Below are 19,710 nucleotides of genomic sequence, written 5' to 3' on the forward strand. Positions count from 1 at the left end.
ATATTAACAAGCAGAATACAGTAAACGAGGTGGTCAAAGAAACAAACGAAATAGTAGAAGAGGAAAAAATGGAAGAAGTAAAAGAAGAACAAGTTAAAATAGAACATGCAAATTGTAACCAGAAACTCGAAATGATGCAATGTTTGACAGATAAATTAAAGAAGAGAGATGATGAATTGGAACAAGTTAGAAAACGAAATTTAATAACAGAGCAGTTGGTTATTGGTGAATTAAAGAAACGTGAAGAAGTATTAGATCAGCTGCGAGCTGAAATTGCTAAAATTAAGAAACAGCTAGATGTATATTCAATGAAGATCGAGAATTTGGAACATAAGGTTGATTCATGGTACATGCATTTAGACTATAGATTGAAAGAAGCGAATGTTAAGTGAAAACAGTTACGGAATTGAAATTGACTTATTAGTTTTGTTATGTTGAGTTTATCAGTGATACTATATTTATTGTAATTGGAGTTAGGTGCAGTTAGCTTACCTATTCACCGATTATATTGCAGGAATCTTTAATTGGTGTGTGGAAGGTAAAGTCTATTTATGTAAAGGGGGGAGAGTGTTGGTAGGTATGGAATGAGGCAACGAGATGATAAGGTTTTCAAATAATGCCACATACACATATTAATAGGTTGCTAGGGCACATACTGTGTAAACATTTTAGTTTATGTGATGATATAGATTATGATGTAGAGACTGGAGTCTTAGTATGTTATGTGAGTTATATAAAATCATGATGGGTAAGGGCTATGTTTGTTCTGTAATTGGAAATACTAAGATATTGGAAAAGCAAGTATAATTTAAAGGTAATCCGATAATAAATGGAATTAGTGAAATGGAGATACTTGTATTTATTGTTGGAAATATGTATCAGTTTGCCTAACAGTATTAGCATACAGTCATTTGGAAAGTGATTCTGCAGTTATATTACGGTAAAGGTGCAGAGTAAGATTAAGAGGTCCACGATTGAATATTTTGAAGAATCTAACATTACTTTGTTACTAACAAAACACTTACTTTGTATCGCGCTTGAATACTAGTACAGTCACTGTTGAAATATTTGATATCAAATTTAAAATTAGGATATAACTGCCACATCTATCACTGCTGGTATGTTTAAGAATATCGAGGCACGGATTAGACCAAAAGGGCATTGGGCTCTACTAGAAGTTTACGCAAACATGAATTCACTAGATGAAGTGTTGAAGAATGACATTGTTAACATGTTCTAAACTCGTTGATCGTAATAGGTTACTTTGATCCTAAAATTATTATGAATCTCACATTTTTAACAGCCGCTAAATATGCTCTTCTACCGTTTGAGTATCACAGCTATCAATCATCACTGAAGATATATGCTGTGCATCCAATAATAAAAGGATACGGTGCGATCCCTAAAGAGATCACACACTATAACTTCGGTTTGTCGACTGCCATTTTTCCAACCTCTTACTACGTCACTTCCCTTCCACTACGATGGAAGATGGAACATTTTCACAGAGTGGCCAGCTCACAAATAGAAAAAGTACTAAGGTTAAAAATATTGCAAACCTAAAATTATCGAGAATGTAGTTGGCACTACATATTACGCAGTAGAATGTAATCCGTGATGGGATAGTTTACTAAACTTCTGACTGATCTCAAAGTTCCCGGGTTCCGGCACCATAAAATATGTAACGTTAATTATTTTTGCTTACGTTACTTTCCCTGATTCTATGTATATTTTTACGGATTACGAAATTATTCTGGATTGCATGACACAGTTATTCACTTTAGAACATATACGTTCACTTTCAAAATATATCGTATTGTTACATTAGAATATCATACAATCAATCTACACAATAGGGCACTTCTCTCTTTTTTGTCTTTTTTTTACATTGCCATAGCAACAACATCAAAAAGACAAACAAGTCGTCATGGCAACCAAACTTAACAAAGTATTTTTAATAAGATACCAACATTTAACTTATTTCTTTATATCTTTCTTCTTCTTCTGCTTCTTAAGTGCTTGTGTGTTCAAAATAGCACTTTTTCCCATAACTATAAACAATACGTAGAAAGTATTTGCAAAGATAGACAAGATGGTAGTACCCTCCTTTTACCACTGGTTAACTCCTAAACTCCAGTCCGTCACCCACCCAGACACTCCCCGCAGTAGATAGTGATAGGCGCTCCTATTATGTATCATTCGCTTTCTGGAACATATTCAAGAATGACTAAGCCTCAGAAGTTACGGATACTTCAGTGGAACTCTCAGAAATTCCATGCCAAGGAGGTGTTTCTATCGCAATTGTGTCGATTGTTTACTCAGCTATCATACTGCTACAAGCAACCTGAACTCGTCTTGAAGACATTTATGACTTCCTGGATACCGAGTTTATCACTAGCCTCGGAATGATCGCTACGGTGTAATTACTTAGGTATTCGTACCTCCCTACAGGCTCGTGTCATCTCAAAACTTCCACCAACCGGCTGAACGAAAATACAATTTCTGGGTGTGCTCTGTGGTAGATTTACTTTCATCAACATCTACGTTCCACCAAACAGGCTCCAGCAACTGATTTCTGGCAACAATTATTTACTTCATTCCAAGGTTCCTGTGTTATTAAAGGGGATCCTAACTAAAAGTGTAAGATAAGGTAATCGTTACATTAATAAATATAGCTGCCTGGAATCTTCTCGCTGCGATGAACACTACAACTCATCACCAACGATGGGACTGCTACTTACCTCCCGAACCTCAATGGTCATCTCAGTACACCTGACATCACCATGCAGTTCTGCTCTTTATGCAAACCACAACTGGATTGTATATGGATATACCAGCAGCAGTGGTCATTTTACCATCTTAACTACGCTTGAAGGAGTTGCTTTTCGGAGGACGCCCAACGCTCATCCTCCGCCATCTTCCACTATCCGTTCTCGCATCTCTGTCATACAATCTTACACCATACAAGAATGAGACAGAGAAACTTTTCCAGAATTTTTCTTCACAAGACACTCCCATCAATTCTCATTTTATAAGTATTGTAGAAGCAGGATCCTCAGATGCCTCCAGCTCTCTTTCTTAAATCGCCGGCCAGACTCGATTTCAAGCATCCCATTCTCATTTTCCTTGCTGGAACAAACGTTGCCAGCGACTTCTTAATGATTGTAAACAGAAACAAAAGGCCCTTTTCAAAGGGAAAAATGAACAAACAAACGTGGTCTATCGCCAGTTCCAGGTATACATGTGACATTCAGCAATGCAGCAAACACCACTGGCAACAATTTTGTTCCACACTCCACCCACAGGTTACTTCTTCTATCTGGATTTTTATATGGAACCAAATTGTAGGATCTTCTACACGAGCTTTATCAACTGATGGTCACCCGCCTTGGATTGACGAATTTCATCGTCTTGTCACGCCTCCGATACCATTGAATAACAAACGAACCATCCAACCTCTTCTAGTTCCGGAGTGCTTTTCAACAATCTACAAGAACATTACTATCCAAGAACTCAACCTGGTGCTAAACTCTTGGCTATCTACAGCTTCTGTCAGAGATCAGATCAGATATCAACACTTGCAGGATCTATCTCCATATTGCCGATTCGTACTTTTTGAAATCTACTCTCAGATTTGGAGTACAGAACACATTCCATCTTCATGGAAAGAACTAGAGGTAGTACCTATACTTAAACCACATAAACCTATCAGGCTGGCTCAGAGTTATCATCAGATTACTCTTATTTCATTCCTAGTAAAAGTTTTTGCGATCATCCTCTTTAAATTGAACTGGCACTTGGAACACTACTCAATATTTTCAACTACATTAACTGGTTACCGAAAAGGCATGTCATCTCTGGACTCGGTTGTTGTCCTTCTTCTAGACCTCCTTGTCCTTCTTCTATCTTGGGTTGTTGTCCTTCTTCTATCTGGAACTCCTTTCAAAGTCGACACTATTTAATTATTGTTAAACTGGATCTAGAACATGCATATAATTCTATCATTCTCGATCGACTTATCACTCATATGGCCTAATACTCATAATTAGTTGGCACAGTGTCGCATCTGCATCAAATACAACAATAAATATTCTTCTTAACTTTCAAAATCCTTGGGAATCCTCAAGGTTTTATTCTCTGTCCTTATTTAATATATACACGCTACCTCTCTCCACCAACGACTTAGGAAAATGATTCGTATTCAAGAATATTGTGATGACATCTTACTATAGTTTAAAACTTCTAACCTAATAGAATGGCTATGCATCCTGAATGACGCTCTCCTAGAACTTCACTCATGGATCTCTGAAAATGGCATGTCAGTGAATTGGCCAAAATCTTCTTGCTCACTCTTCATCCGAAAACATATTCAACCTCTCACCTATCTCACGGTAAATAAACCACGTTACAAGCTATACCTACCTTGCAATATTTTGGATTTTATCTAGACTCTAAACTAAATTGGAAACATCATCTTAAAACAATATCACTCAACGCCCAACCGTATTTCAAGTTGATGTCCTGCATCAGCTACAAAGCTTGGGGAATAGAAATATTCTCCCTCCAACAAGTCTGTACTCAATGTGTGGATGCAAAACTTCATTATGGCGTAATATTGCTCTCTCCACTACCTAAACGGATCAGTGAACATCACATCCATCTTCAAGCCACAACACAGCGAATTATATTTCGACAACCAAAGACGGTCCTTCAACACTCATAGAAGAATCTGGAATAATTCCTTTCCTAGTGAAAATATATTTTGTGACTAAAAATCCCTCCTTCAACGCATATGCTGCAACTCTGCTCTTTTAAAAGCGAAACTACAACTCTTATACAATATAAATCTCCATACCAAATAGTTACTTTGGCTTTATCGAGCATTTGTTAGTATTCATAATTGGCTCAACCACCTATATCGAGGACCGAAACTGCCATGTTATACCGCGCAATATGCAACCCTTCTCCAAACCCCTACACTTGAGCAACCGGTGTTCTCCTTCAAACTTCTTCGTTCCATACAGCCTTAGACAGTACGCCATCTCTAGGAACACCACATAAAACCTCATCACTCCAATACTATTTTGATCTACACGGATGCTTCCAAACAGCATACTGAGCATGGATCTGTTGTTGGAGCAGGAGTATATATACAACTCAACTACACAGAGACTCTCAGACTTCCCCCGAACACATTAGTTTATCTGGCAGAAGCTTAGGCAATTCTGACGGGATTGAAAGTCGCTCTACGACGGAAACTACCTATAGTTGGCCTCTGTAGTGATAGCCTTAGTGCTCTACAAGGAACATCGTGCCCCGTGGACATCTGGAAATACATGGCTACACATCAATATTTGCCAATAGCTTCGAATACTAGACAATAACAATTAAGTGGGTACTCTAATTCATACATCTTCTCACTACGACATCCCAGGGAACGAAATCAATATTTTTAGCAGATGTACAACCCAACACGACACGCCTATTCTTCACCGTCTTCCGGCATCCGCCTTCTCTAAGCAGTTGCTACAAAAATGAGAAACCGAATGGCGCACCTACCCACAACAACGACGATCAGAACCGGGGATATATTACTCGCAAATAGAACCTATTCCTACCATGAGAAAATGGGGGGCCTCTCATAATTGGACTAGAAAACATCATTGTTCATATTCTCTCCTTCGTCTTCAGACTGCTCAGCCTCGCATCCAGCAATATAAACATCAGCGCTCCTTTCGTTTGTGTTATTGTGGAGAAGAGGAAGCTTATATTGACCACCTTCAATTTAACTACTCTTTAGGTAGCCTTTTTACCGTCCGATACTCAACATACTCATTCAATCTGTTTATTTCACTAGTCCTGTAACAATAGCTTTCATATTAACTATCAAAAACTACCTCGTTCTTTACCATCTGTTAGAATATTATATCGTGTTATATAGTGAACAAGTACGTTTTATCATGCGGTGAAAGTGAACAATAGTGTAATGCTCTCTTTATTCATAGCAACCTGTGGTATATAGTGTCACGCCCTAATTAGTGTTCCATCTGAAATGAGTAATTCTATTGTGTGTTCTCATTTCGTTCCCTAATTCATCCTGGATAATTCATCTTGGTAGTATAGATCCCCATTTTATCGGTGGAATTGCTCATTACAAACATTTTCCTGGAACATCAAACCATAGAGATTGAGAGAATATTCTGTGCCATTGTAGAAGAAGAAGTAGAAGAACAAGGAAGTTTTTTTCCTACGTGCTGTTGCATAAATTGTGCAAGTTGTTATTGGCAGATATCAGATGACAAATCTGAAGAAATTTGGTAAAGAAAGGCAGTAATGATTATGTCCGCACCTGTAAAACCATGGGAAGCTGGAGGAGGCAACCTTAAAAATATGTCTTTTACAGCTGCTCCTGGGTAAGTGATATTTTAATGTGTAACAACAATGAATACACAATAACACTAGCAAAGTGTTTTTTTGAAATCTTAATATTAAAATAAGAATAAAATTAAAAAGCGCTGTAGTTTTCAATACTCGGGTACAGGTGTTCCTAAAGATTATTGTTCGTTGTTTTCAACATTATAACGTTTTTGCAGCGAACTATATCAGCTGTAGTCATAATTTCTAAGTGCAATAACCAGTTGAAGGCATCCATAAACATGATCGCTCATGCATACGCAGACAGATGCAATTCGGCCAGTAGCCTCTGTATTAAGTAGCATTCTCAATTATGTGCGTGTGGTTTCTTTGTTTTTCAATAACGATCTGTGCGCTTTTCTTTGCCCTCCTTTCTATGATCTTGGATTGCACAGGATTAAGCATATCTCTTCTTACATTGGTATTCATCCGATGATCATCTTCAGAACTTTTCCCCAAATTAAATTTCTTCTGTTGTACAATTGAAGAAAAATATCTTCAAATGATGGTGGTTTATTATGAAATCTACTCTTGAAAAGTTTTTACCTTTATATGTTACCATCTCCGTGTACCTGGATGTCCACAAGGGAAAGATATTTACGGAAATGTACTTCATTAACTCTGTAGATCTAATCCAAACTGACATTCTCCCAATAACCTCCAATCCTTTAGAGTAACGGACGTCAGGTTGAGTTCTTCTCTTTAGGATTTGGACGATAGTTTATCGAGGTAAGGTACAGGGTAAGCGTAGGTTCAGCACATTTTGCAAAATTTGTAGATAAAATAAGCAATTTGTATAGAAAGGCTTGCTTATAAGGTAAAAATTTTTGCAGGCGACTGGTTTAAATAATAAATAATATAGCTATGTTTTACGTGTAAGCCACAGCTTATTAGGTGCATGTCAAATTTATACACACCATCGGAAATAATTGTTGGAAAATTATAATTTTACTAATTACCTTATTACCTTCCAAAAGATTTGCGCTAGGTGACATGATAATACTCCACTTGGCTTTGATTATCTTCAACGGGACCATGGGCGGCGATTAGGGGGAGCAAGAGGGGCAGTTAAACCCCCACTTTTTTGAAGTGACCTTTTAATGTATATAGTTTTATTTGAAAATGTAAAGTTTTTGTATGTATTACTAGTTCATAGAAAAATGTGGTGCCATATAATTGCCTTTGTGTGAGTACGTATTTATTGGTTGTCTTCACGTGGAGTTATGAAAGCTACAGGAATTGCGTTTTAATTGCAATTCAAAGCAGTTAATATTGCAATAGCGTATTTCTTTAAATGTCGCAGCATATGCGTGTAGTATTTACTGTATTTCATTTTCTAATACTAATAACACATTTAATAGCATACCGGTATATGGAATTGAAAATAAACAAGTTCATTAATACCCAGTTTCAATATAACTTTTACAAAACAATCCCCATTATTCATTACTATGATTAATATTATCCTTTCTATTTATTCGTTTTGCAAACTTGTTATTAAGTAATCTGATGACACAATTTTCCAGACAGAATTTTAAGATGTTCATGAGCAAATATCTTCTTACACCTTCGTTGTTTGAGAGTACAAAGGGCTAATACTTACTTGCGTTGCTATTATCAATTTACTTAATAAAATATTAAATACCATATACGGCATTTAAACTGAAAAAAGATAGTATCGTGTTACTTATACAATCTTTCGTCAAACGAAGTGTTAGATACAACCAGGAGAAATAACACTGATATGCAAGTATTCAGATCATGTCTTGCGCTTCCCACTTTTAATGTCCAATTGCCGCCGCTGAACAGGACTACAAGAAGTAATTCTTGAAAATCTATAATTCTTTCACAGTTTGCGCATAAATATCGCGTTCGGACATACGCCAAGAAAATATATCGGGATCTTACATGTGTAGTAAGGTAGAAATACCTTTACTACATAGTACTCCGTAAGAAAGACATAAGAAACAGAAGTGCTATGTCAATGCAGAGTACAAAGTGATCATATAAGTGTCGCAAAGCTGTGCAACACAAGGCATGCCTTTTATGCTATATACAGTATTTTTTTCAGGCTTAAGTTTAGAGTTGCCCCTCCAGTCTGAAGGTGCCTTTGGACTTTGCATCATACAAAAAAAAAAAAAAGCTTAAATTATTAAAAATTGTCACATTTTAGTACTCCGTGGGCTTCACAAAGATTTAAAAGTTTTTTTTCATTATTTTTGAGCATCCGTTACACCTGTTCGCCATATTTTACAACTACCATGCTTCTGAAACCTTCCGCAAATGCTTCCTCATCCGGCAAATAGTACTAACTTCCACATATCTTTTTTAGTATTAAACATAACTCTCATGCCGAACTTACATTCCTAAACATCAAATAAATACTTCAAATTATCATTTCTTACCTCATTTCTCCTGTAAATTTTCCTGATTTTTATAAAAAGCGGAGGGGTAACTCTAAACTTAACCCTTTTTCCACTATCATCGTTTATGCATATACCCACTGCCGCTGATGCGCCTGCTCCCTAGAGATGCACCCTTCACTACCGTTTTGTCTTCCCTTATGCGCCCCTGGCCTGACTCGGTTAGATAGCATTCGTGCTTTTTAGTAGCCACATAGCACAAGTTTGTTCGTGTGTTATGTACTGTAAATTTTATGCTATACGTCCACCTGTATTTATGCTCAACTCTCCTGTAGTCAGTCTACTAATAATGGAGCTCCTCATTTAATGCATGTTATGCTAAGATAATTGTATTTTTGGTTACTATAAATTTGCACCTATAGATTGGGATAGTACGCAGGAAAAAGTATTTTGCAATTTTTAATAATTCAGGGACATGTGTTTGACAGGAAGCACTACCCCGAAACTTTTTTTTTTTTTTTTTTTTTTTTACATGATACTTTAAGGATTCTTTGTCTTAGTAATTTCTGAATAGTGCGTAATTTGCAATACTTAATAGTTGGATGGTACTAATTTTGCTCGGTAATACTACATAGATGCATATGGTTATAAGAAAGAGCAAAGAATGCGTGGAGATAAGAAATATTTGTGATTAGCAGTGAAAAGTGAACGCGAAAACGAAATATGAGTAACTGTTGGTAAGGTATAATAAAGTAACAACAGGTACGTATGTTGAACACTGCTCGTTCATTATATATCTTATCTAAGGCAGCCATCTGCGGAAGCTTAGCTGCCATAAATACTACAGCGCAGTAACCTTAAAACAACCTGTGCTATGTGTCAACTGAAAAGCATAAATACTACGTAACCGAATCAGGGCAGGGCGAAGTTAGTGGGTAAGATCGGGAGTGTACCCGAAGGGGCAATAACTTCTGCGACGGTAGTATGCATGTAAGCAAAGGTGATCAAAACACGTTGGTTTCCGCAGTGATAGGAGTTCCTATAGCGCTAGTAACGCAACGGAACAGTTGTAAAGATGAAATACAACTTTTCTTCTCTGTGCTCAAATATTCCGCTGGCTATAAGTAGTATCTAGTCATCTTTCGTACGCACTCGTCCATTTTAATCGTCGTAAAGCATTTGTAATGGTTTTACACCACTTGTAAACGTAAAGTACAACTGTAATTTTGTGACGGAACGTCTTATCCGTCTCAAAGTAAAATTCTTAGGATTTGTGTACGTCACTGCAAAACCTGTTGTCATCTCTTCCAGCGTGTCGAGTGAGTCTGGATTGCTTAACCAGCTCGCGAGAAGTTTGAATTTTGCAGACGGTTCTCACAAGATGGCGTTAGTGCGAGCGGAAGCGAAATGAGAAAGACGTAAAATTTGGTATATGTAAAGACTAAGGTATCTTTCGTCACTGTGAATTTTATGGTTAAAATTAATAATTTAGAAAGATGAGTCAATCAGGAGTCGCGGAAGTATTAGGCATGTGTACGCGTGCAGTTCGTCGTTTAAAAAAAAATATTAAAAACCTTGTCCTTGTGATAAATCATCGAAAAATCATGCTAATAAGTGGAAATCTTAACTAAATGACTGATAAATAGATTTTAGTGGCCATTTGGGCAGATGTAGTCAGAAAAGCATCAAAATTTCTACCAAAATATTTCAATGGGACCACGATGGCTCAGTGGTAGAACGTTCACCTCTGATGCATGGGGTCCTTAGTTCTATCCCAGTCTGCGCCAAGTGAACTTTGTGGTGAACAAACATCGCGTGCGCGGGTTTTCCCGTTTCCTTCCACTTTCCTTTCACTTTCCTTTCACCATTTCATTCATTTCTCATCACCGTGTCCTTTAGCCTAGCCGGCATAAGCGTGGGACGTAAAGCTCAAGTTCATTTTTAAAATATTTCAAAGATGAGTTAAGTTCATTATGTTCGTCTTGAAGCTGTACATCCATTGATAACGTTTATTGACAGTAAGCTATCCGATTGGATATGTGAGGAATAGTAACGACGCCAATGAAGCATTAAGGTAACACTCATTCTTTATTTGTTTTGTTCGAGTTTGATGGCTTGTATTTAGACATGATGTTTGTGGATTTCTTCATTGACATACTTTACCGTTGATTACTTATGAAGCAGTATGGAAGCTTAGAATGTGCTCGTTCTAGTTTGATGAATTTCTCTTTAATGAATATTCTTTTATTTCTAACTGTAATTAATCTCTGCAGTTCTTTATTTTCTGCCTCCAACTGCGTTATGTTATTTTCCACTTCGAAGGAATAAAACTATAATTTTCTTGACTGGCTAGTCGTAACCGAAGCGCACTAAATGATATGCTTCTAGAAATTGCATTGCATATTGAACATAAAAAGTTAGAGTAGGGGAGAAATGGCCCAAACGTTCGAAGGGCCATGGTATTTTAGTGTGTTACAATGTAATTACTTCTTTTCCCTCATTGTCTATATAATATATCAGTGTATGTGAAATTTATACTTGTTCTTGTTTAAAAGTGATAAGTAATTCCTAACACGTCTGCTTAAATAATTTGGGTAGCCTTTCCAACCTTTACCATATGAGCGAGCATGAGTTCGCACCCCCTGTCCCCTGTACTCCACTTAGTAGTAAGTCCTGCGTTATACTTTGTCATAATCTCGCATTACTCCATAGATCCACTGTGGCCCCGTGAAGCGTAGCCTTTGGTGGTGCTAGTGGTTCCGGGTTCGAGTGGTGGGAGCACTCGGTCGAAAAAGTGTAAAAGGCTTTTTCAGGTCAGCCATCACACCAGGCAGATGCCGGGATGGTACCTAACATAGATTCTAGGTCGCTTCCTTCCTTCCCTTTCCCCGGATAATGTGCACGCCGAGGGACGTCATTCCTCAAAACGTGACGAGATAAATGGCCATAGATGCTGAAAGCCCAGAAATCTAAATCCTAAATTTATAGGGCTCATATATATATATAAGCATCTTAAGCCGTCACTTTTGAGGGATGACGTCCCTCGGCGAGCACACTATCCGGAGAAAGGGAAGGAAGGAAGTGACCTGGGACCTATGTATGTTATTTGTGTACCGAATAATAATGTGTCTGTGCCATTATCTTGTTTCGTCAAATAACTGTATTACAAAATTTACTTAATCTACACTACTTCATATCGCCTAATAAGTAATCTTTCAACATAATAATGAGATACATTTGAGTTTGCATCTAATATGTTATTCCAGTTACTATATATGTGCGTTGCTATAACTTTATACATAATGGTTAGTCTAGCGAATATTATAAATGGAAAATATCAATAACAACAATAATATGTCACTGCATCTTCAATATACATATTTTTATTTCATCATAAAGTCATAAGTCTCGTTATGATATTAAGTGTTACATGGTCTACTTGTTTCCAAGTGTCTTAGGCAGGGGAGTTACAAATTGGAAATACAAAAGTCTGGCAGCTGGTGTAGTAATGATAATAATGACGGTAGTTAAAATTCTCATTAAGTGTCTTAATATTTCTATGAAGGAAGAATGTCTTTCGGATCCTCTGACGGATTTAAGTTTCTATGTTCTTATATATATATATATATATATATATATATATATATATATATATATATATATGAATAGATTTTTTTAAGGGGGGGGGGGTAGTTTGGGGAAGTGTTGATTTGTAGTCCTATGAAGGACTACAAGCAAGTGGCTCGCTATAGTGTTCTCCTCCCTACCTTTGTACCTGGTTTACGCTTTGCAATGAATATGAATATGGTATTAATAATATAAAGTGTTAGCTTCTGTAAAGTTGATGCACTCGATAGTCACTTTTGGGATGGGATCCTCTCGTATTTACCCTACTTCCAGTGACCATCACCGTGATATGTTCATATATATAATTTAAAGTTGTTCTAATTATATGTTTTTGTAATTCTTGTCTTCTATATCTGCTGGCCTTACGTAGTGTAATCTCCCTGATAAATTGTGAAAGTTAATAGATTCTATACTGTGCGACCTTAATGTATATTTGTGCCAATTTGCATCCCTACGATTTGATTTGATACTCAGTTAAATATTCTTTGAACTAAACACCATCTTCAATTTACTCTGAAAGAACCCACTTAAAGGAGTTAGTGCACTGGCTCGGTTGCTCAGAGGTAGAGTGCTTACCTTCGGCGCTTGGGGTCCCGGGTTCAATCCCCGGCCAAGTAAGTTTGTGGTGGACAACATCGTGTCCGTGGATTTTCTCGAGGTACTCCCGTTTTCTCCCACTTTCTCATTCCACTAATTCTTCCATCATTCACTAGCCCTAATCATCGTCTCCCTTAGTGTAAAGGGGATAATCGAGGGTCGTTAATCTGAAATATTTCATTTTTCGTTTCTTCTGGAATCGATATGGAAGGTATCACGGAAAAGATAGTCGTTCGCGACATCTACCTCACGAAGGGATTAAGATGAGTATAAAGACTCGATTATCGCGAATTGAAAGTTATCAGTCCTTGTCCGAGGCTTTTGTGAATGTTTCTGAACAAGTACCTTTTTTTTTACAGGATGAGGGTGTTAGCCTTACCCAAACCCCCAAGCTGGAGGACCACTCCTAGTCGTCTGTCCGCGACTGCTTATTCAGTATATTCGCAGCTAACCTCTATATCTAGAGGCCTTCTCCTCGATCCGCAACCTGAGGACGCGTCATGCCGTGGTGACAGGAACCCACGTTACACGGCATGGCCTTTCAAAGTCTTGACTGGTAGACCCATAGGAAAACGACCATTAGGAAGACCTAGGCGCAGATGGGAGGATAATATTAAGATGGATCTCGCAGAGATAGGAATACAAAGTAGAAACTGGATGCAATTAGCTAAGGATAGAAGTCAGTGGAGAGCTTTTGTGAACGCGGCACTGAACCTCCGGGTTCCATAGGCCATAGAGTTAGTTAGTTAGTTTACTATCGCGAATTGATGGCAGCACGTATCCCCAATCTTTCCTACATATTTCGTAGGGTGTGGGAATTTTCACAATAAGCGAATCAACTGCAAGAGATAAATATTCAAACTTTGCCCAAACAAATTGAATTAATAACTAAAGAATAATCCGTTCAGTTTTTTTTATTATTTTATTTGATTTATTATGCAGAGCAATCAATATTCAAAAACATACTCCCACTAATGAAACTCTCAACAATGAAAATACAAAATATCACAGAAGTGTACGGATTATTCTTTAATTATTGATTCAGTTATTGTAAGCATTATCATACCCTACAGAGTATATTGACAGTATAGGGGATACGTGCTGTCATTTGTTCGATATAGTTTATGCTTTACACTCACCCTAATCCTTTCGACCAGAGGTATCGGGAACGACTATATTTTCCGTTATGCGGGAGCTCATGTGGTTCGGATTTCACGTTAATCAGTAGGTCCATGTCTCATATAGCCTCGCTGCTGAACGGGACGTTAAACTCAAAATCAACTCAACTCAATTTTCCGTTATACCTTCGACCTAGGCTTTTCGATGCTACATGAAATGACTTACAAATATTTGCTCGATCGAATTTCTAACTGCGCGTCTCTATCAAAACAGAACGAACTCGAAGCATTTCTGAAGCGGTTGATTAGAGTGATGAGAAGCAAATAACATACGACAACGATGCTCGAGAAAGACCATGGGCGAAGCGAGGAGAAGTTCCAGAGTCTGTAGCAAAGGTCGATAGACTCGAATCTGTACTGTCGACAGCTACCGCGAGTGCACCTAGCAGTTCAAAACTGATAAACTAAAAGGGTCACGTATACCACGGTGACCCCAACCCCAGACCGCATACATCTTTAACGCCCCGTCAGAAATTGAGAGAACTTGGCTGGGAGGTTCTAATGAATTCGCAGTATAGCCCGGATCTGTCTCCAGCAGACTGCCATTTGTTTCGGTCTCTGCAAAAATTTCTGAATGATTTTAAGTTAGTTTCAGAAAAGTTCTGTGAAAACCACACGTCACAAATTTTTGACCAGATGTTCTATAGTAGCACTGTTATGGTGTTGCTGGAAGAATGGCAAAAGGTCATCAAGTAAAATGGTATATATGTGGTTTCATAATGTTATTTTCAAATCGCAATATATGTATTCTCAGTTTTGACCTCCAAAGGTTCAATACTTTTTAGACATCCTAATCTATCTATCTATACAATCAGGTAAGCAGCAGACTTAATAATAAATAATAAAGCAAACGAAGACAGTGCATTTTTGCCACGAGAGGGAGAGAAGAAAAGACCACATCAATGACCATTTAATCCATCGTATATGAACTATTGTCGAACTCTAAGATACGATGTATTTTTGGTAATTTTTATTCTTAAAAAAGAAGTACGTTTGTAAATACATTCTTACAAACATTATTACAGTATATTTTAATATTGAAATTTGATTATACTTCATTATCAAAGACTTCCCTTTGAAGATAAAATATGTTGTGTAATAATAATTGCATAACTCTTGAAAATAATATGGGCTGCTATATGAAAGATAAAAATAATACTAATAATTTACGATTACTAACAGAAAAATGAAATGGTTTTTAAATAGCACCTATTTGAATGTTGGCATTTATCCATAAAGGTATCTTCTCTTACTCCAACTTCTTCATACAGTCGTTGTGCCAATACTGGAGAATTCCAAAATATGGCGCTTACCAGTTTGTAAGTAAGTAATTCCTTGAACCTCTTGCAATAGGTCCCGTAGTTTCCAAACGAAAGCGTTCTAAAAACATAATTTTTTCACGTTTTCAGTGGCTTATAACTGAAAGGAGGCGTATTTCGATCCATGTTCATTACAACATTTTTTCTTTCATTTGATACAATAAATCTCCTCCCGGAGTTGGATTTGATGGTGTTATTTTCCCCCAGAGTATACCAATAAACAATGTACTTCGGCGTAGACTAACGAGAAATGAAGAGGTTTGTAGGAAATAGCTGGGTTTCAAACTATCGTGGTGGAATTTTAGCTTGAAATGCATCCATTCCCTACAACTTTCCTTTTTTTTATTTTATTTTATTTTTTTTTATTTTTCGTATGAGATCCCTCGTTGCTATGTAAATAGCATACGCACTTTGGTGTGGGAGACCCGGGTTCGATTTCCGGCGGGGGCTCGTGTAATTCGTATCTCACGTTAAGCTGTGAGTCAACGTTTCATATATAGCCTCGCTACTGAAAGGGATGCTAAATCCAGTCCAGTCCATTTTTCGTATCTTAACTCGTAACGGAATTGGCCTATAGCACAGAATTTTTGATACACACTATTTATATAATGTGTGTTTTTTATTCGCTTTAAGTTCAGGCTTAGGTTTATATTACTAACAAGGATGTAAAGACATGCCTAGCCATTCACTGTGTTCGGTCGGAAGAAGCATCATAGGTTCACGAGTAGAAAAAAAAAAAAAACTGATCCTTAACCTTTTCTTGTAGTCATGGATGAATGGAGTAACATACGTGGCTTCTGTGTAAAAGGTGAACAAACAAACTGGATATGTGGCGTATATTTATGGGGGATGTAATTACAATTACATACGAATCAATGAATCATTAAAGCAGTGGGAGTTAAAAAATCTTTTTAGTATGGATACTGAAAAATAGCGTTTTTAATCTTTTTGGTTTTTGGCACACTAACTATGTAATTTAAAATCTTACAACGTACCTATAAACATTTAACTTTGTTTCGTATCTAATACCAAGTTTGTATTTTTACATATGAAATTAGTACAGTAGACAAATAAATGCATTTAAATAACAAAATAATGTTTCAGAAAATGAAAAATAGTTATTCCAGGGTTTTGCATCACAAATTAGTTTCATTGTCCTAACATTCTTCCAGCACATCAATGGTCCCGTCATTGTTCTGTCATATTTTACAGCAGCCATTTTCAAACAGTGTGTGACAGAACAATGACGGGACCATTGATGTGCTGGAAGAATGTTAGGACAATGAAACTAATTTGTGATGCAAAACCCTGGAATAACTATTTTTCATTTTCTGAAACAATATTTTGTTATTTAAATGCATTTATTTGCCTACTGTACTAATGTTATACTTGCACACAAAAATGACAAAAGCCTCGGTTAAAGTAGCATAAGCACTCACTGCTAATCTTTCACATTTTTAAGTATCTCCAGAATTTACCATTACTCCATTCAAGAGGTCTGCCTGTGGCCTTATAACATGACAATTTACTTCCAACTGGATTACCGTTTTCTATGTCAGACTTTTTTTTTTTATGTTAACCTATGATAATTTGTACTAAATTAATGAACTACATTTATTCCGCACACAAAAATTACTGACAAAATGAGAAATAGCTGAACTTTCTCATGCTCACTTTACAGATTTGAAGAGCAATGCACATATTTGATCTTTTTTAAAATTCCGATAAGGAATTATCATACAAGACAGTATCTGGTAAGATGGGTCACCATTAAAATCTCGCTGCATTCTTAAACTAAAGAACACAAATAATGCCAGCTTGTTTGTCGAGTATGTGCTTTCTCTATCACACACAGGCAAATACTTAGTACTTAACAACAATATAGAATTTTGATTTGAACTATTTATTTGTAGTTAACAGTTGTGTACAAAGAAAAAATATAATTTGTTTTAGACGTTTCAGTATTCACTCACGTTCTTACTGGACTCATGTTCTTAAGCAAAACTGTAATAACTCTCTCTCACTTTATTACAGTGAGCATGTCATTAAAATATATATATATATATATATATTATCAGTGACACAGCTCTAAGATATATATTTAATAATTATTCTTGCTTTGAAAGAAAGAAAGAAAATACCATACTAATTTACAATAGCACTATCAATATTCAAATCCACAAATTTCAAAACATCAATAACTACAAATTTTAATATTCACTTTTCCTTTAGTTGATTACCACAGTTAAAAGGGGATCGTAAATGCTTAGTACAATACAAATTCTTAAACCGAATATAGTTCTCGCAAAAAAAGGCTCTCACTGGGTGGTATTCGGAACTGTCCGAACAGTTGTATGCTCTTACTAGTGACATAGTAACTTAACGTGTGTCCAAAGACGTGTATGCCATATTTTCGGTCCCATATTTACTGTGATTAAAGACTTACACATGTGGGTTTGAGAGGCACTTTGCTTTTTCCTCTCTCTCCTTCTCTTGTCAACGGAAGAAGAAAGATTTTCTGATGAAAGTGTAAAATAACTAAACAACACAAACCATTCGAGTTTCCAGGCTACTTTTTTCTTCACCAAAACAATTTAAGACATTGCATTCCTTTCTTAAGTGACAGAGAAGATCACCTTTTACTCATCCCCTATTCAGACCGAGAACTATCAAACAGTTTGAATTTCTTGGCAACACCGGATTTCGGAGAAAATATCTGTTTCACTACCATGTAGTGGGAGGAGAATAATAATAGGCCAATCTTTTATACTACCCACTAAGGCTTATGCGAGAAAATTAGCGAGAATTCTGAGCTACCTCGAAATCCTTACATCTACTTAATAAAACCAAAATATTAATTATATACATGCCTAGGCTAACCTAAGCTATTAAAACGTTCACTACGAGAAATTAAAATTTTGATTAAAAAAAAAAAAAAAAAGTGACTTCCTTTCATTGTATAATTATAAGGGGAGCTAGAAGAGAAATTTTGACCTTCGAAACTCCTCAATGAATTGTATCTGAAGCTGGAACTTGAAAGAGGAATCAAAATGAGAATAGCAACTGTCCCAATGAAGAACATGCTCGACGTTAGCGGCAAAACATACAGTACAAGGTTCCTACTGGTCAGGGAAGTCAGGGAAAATGGTGCAGGTCATGGAAAAATATTGGAAATCAGGGAAATTTCATAAAATATATTTTTTCTAACATTAATTGTACGCCATTTCAGCTTAGCCAACCATTATCAGCTAAATGAATGTATAAGAAGTATCATATTTTCAGTGTAATTGATTGTCAGATGTTTTGTGGATACATATTAAGGATCACAGTGTGGGACGTTGCTCAGATTTTTATGGAAGATAAGTGGAATGCACGTATGAGCAATTGATTACTATTTGTCTATATAGAATAAATGTTCTCATATGTGAACATTCACAGTTATTTATTCCTTATTTATATGTCAACGTCATCCAATACCTATAATGAAAGTCAAGGAATTTCGTGGGACAGTCAGGGAAATAGATTTCTCCAGATCAGTAGGAACTCTGCAGTAGCAAACCAATATATCACCGGGAAATAGTATTCAATAGTAGTCACAGTATGTATGAGGAGCTGACGCAATTCACGATGTAATATGTACCTTACTTCACCTTTAACTTCACAAAAGAAATAAAAATCTTTAAACAAAGCAAATTTTGATTAAAATAATTGTGTAATAGTTTCGCCAAACATCTTGGCTTTATTTTTATTTCTTTTGTGAAGTTACTTAAGTAAAACAAAGCTAAAATTCACCTTTCTATTCGCTATACAAATTATATGTTTATTATTAATCTGTACTATAGTTTGTATGTGACAACCGGTTTCAAGATGTCACTCAACGTTTATAATTTAAATTCGCGGAAATCAGTCATATCCGTACCGTCCGGCAATGGTACTTCCACTTGTGAAAATAGCATAAGGAAATAAGGTGTGAGTGCTTGGACGGTCTTTTGTCTCCACAGTAGGATGGTTGAATGGAGACTTCTCTGTTTCGTCCTTTCGTGCTTATTGTCTAAAGATAATTAAACTAAACAATATGCAGTTAGCGCAAAATGTATTCATACACCTAAGTCGAACAAAAAATAAACTAGTTTCGTCATATCTAAAATGGTCAAAACTTGCCTCTCAGTATTTCATGGTAGTGCTGATGTGGAACGTGGTTTCTCAGAGAAC

At 36.5% G+C, this 19,710-nt stretch overlaps 1 protein-coding gene across 2 annotated transcripts in view; it reads left to right on the top strand.

Moving 5' to 3' along the window:
• The first annotated feature begins 6,203 nt into the window (after positions 1-6,203).
• Positions 6,204-19,710, top strand: part of LOC145673273 (peroxisomal membrane protein PEX13-like) — a 39,141-nt gene continuing 25,634 nt past the window's right edge. The window contains exon 1 of one of the 2 annotated variants that reach the window (XM_081742820.1): positions 6,204-6,413. In XM_081742820.1, coding sequence (XP_081598946.1) covers positions 6,334-6,413 — 80 coding nt within the window. In that variant the 5' untranslated portion in view covers positions 6,204-6,333. The remainder of the gene's footprint in view (positions 6,414-19,710) is intronic. The other variant, XM_081742828.1, reaches the window with a different exon arrangement.

Source organism: Thermobia domestica, chromosome 2 (genome assembly GCF_964235325.1).
Source record: "Thermobia domestica chromosome 2, izTheDome1.hap1.1, whole genome shotgun sequence".
NCBI lineage: Eukaryota > Metazoa > Arthropoda > Insecta > Zygentoma > Lepismatidae > Thermobia > Thermobia domestica.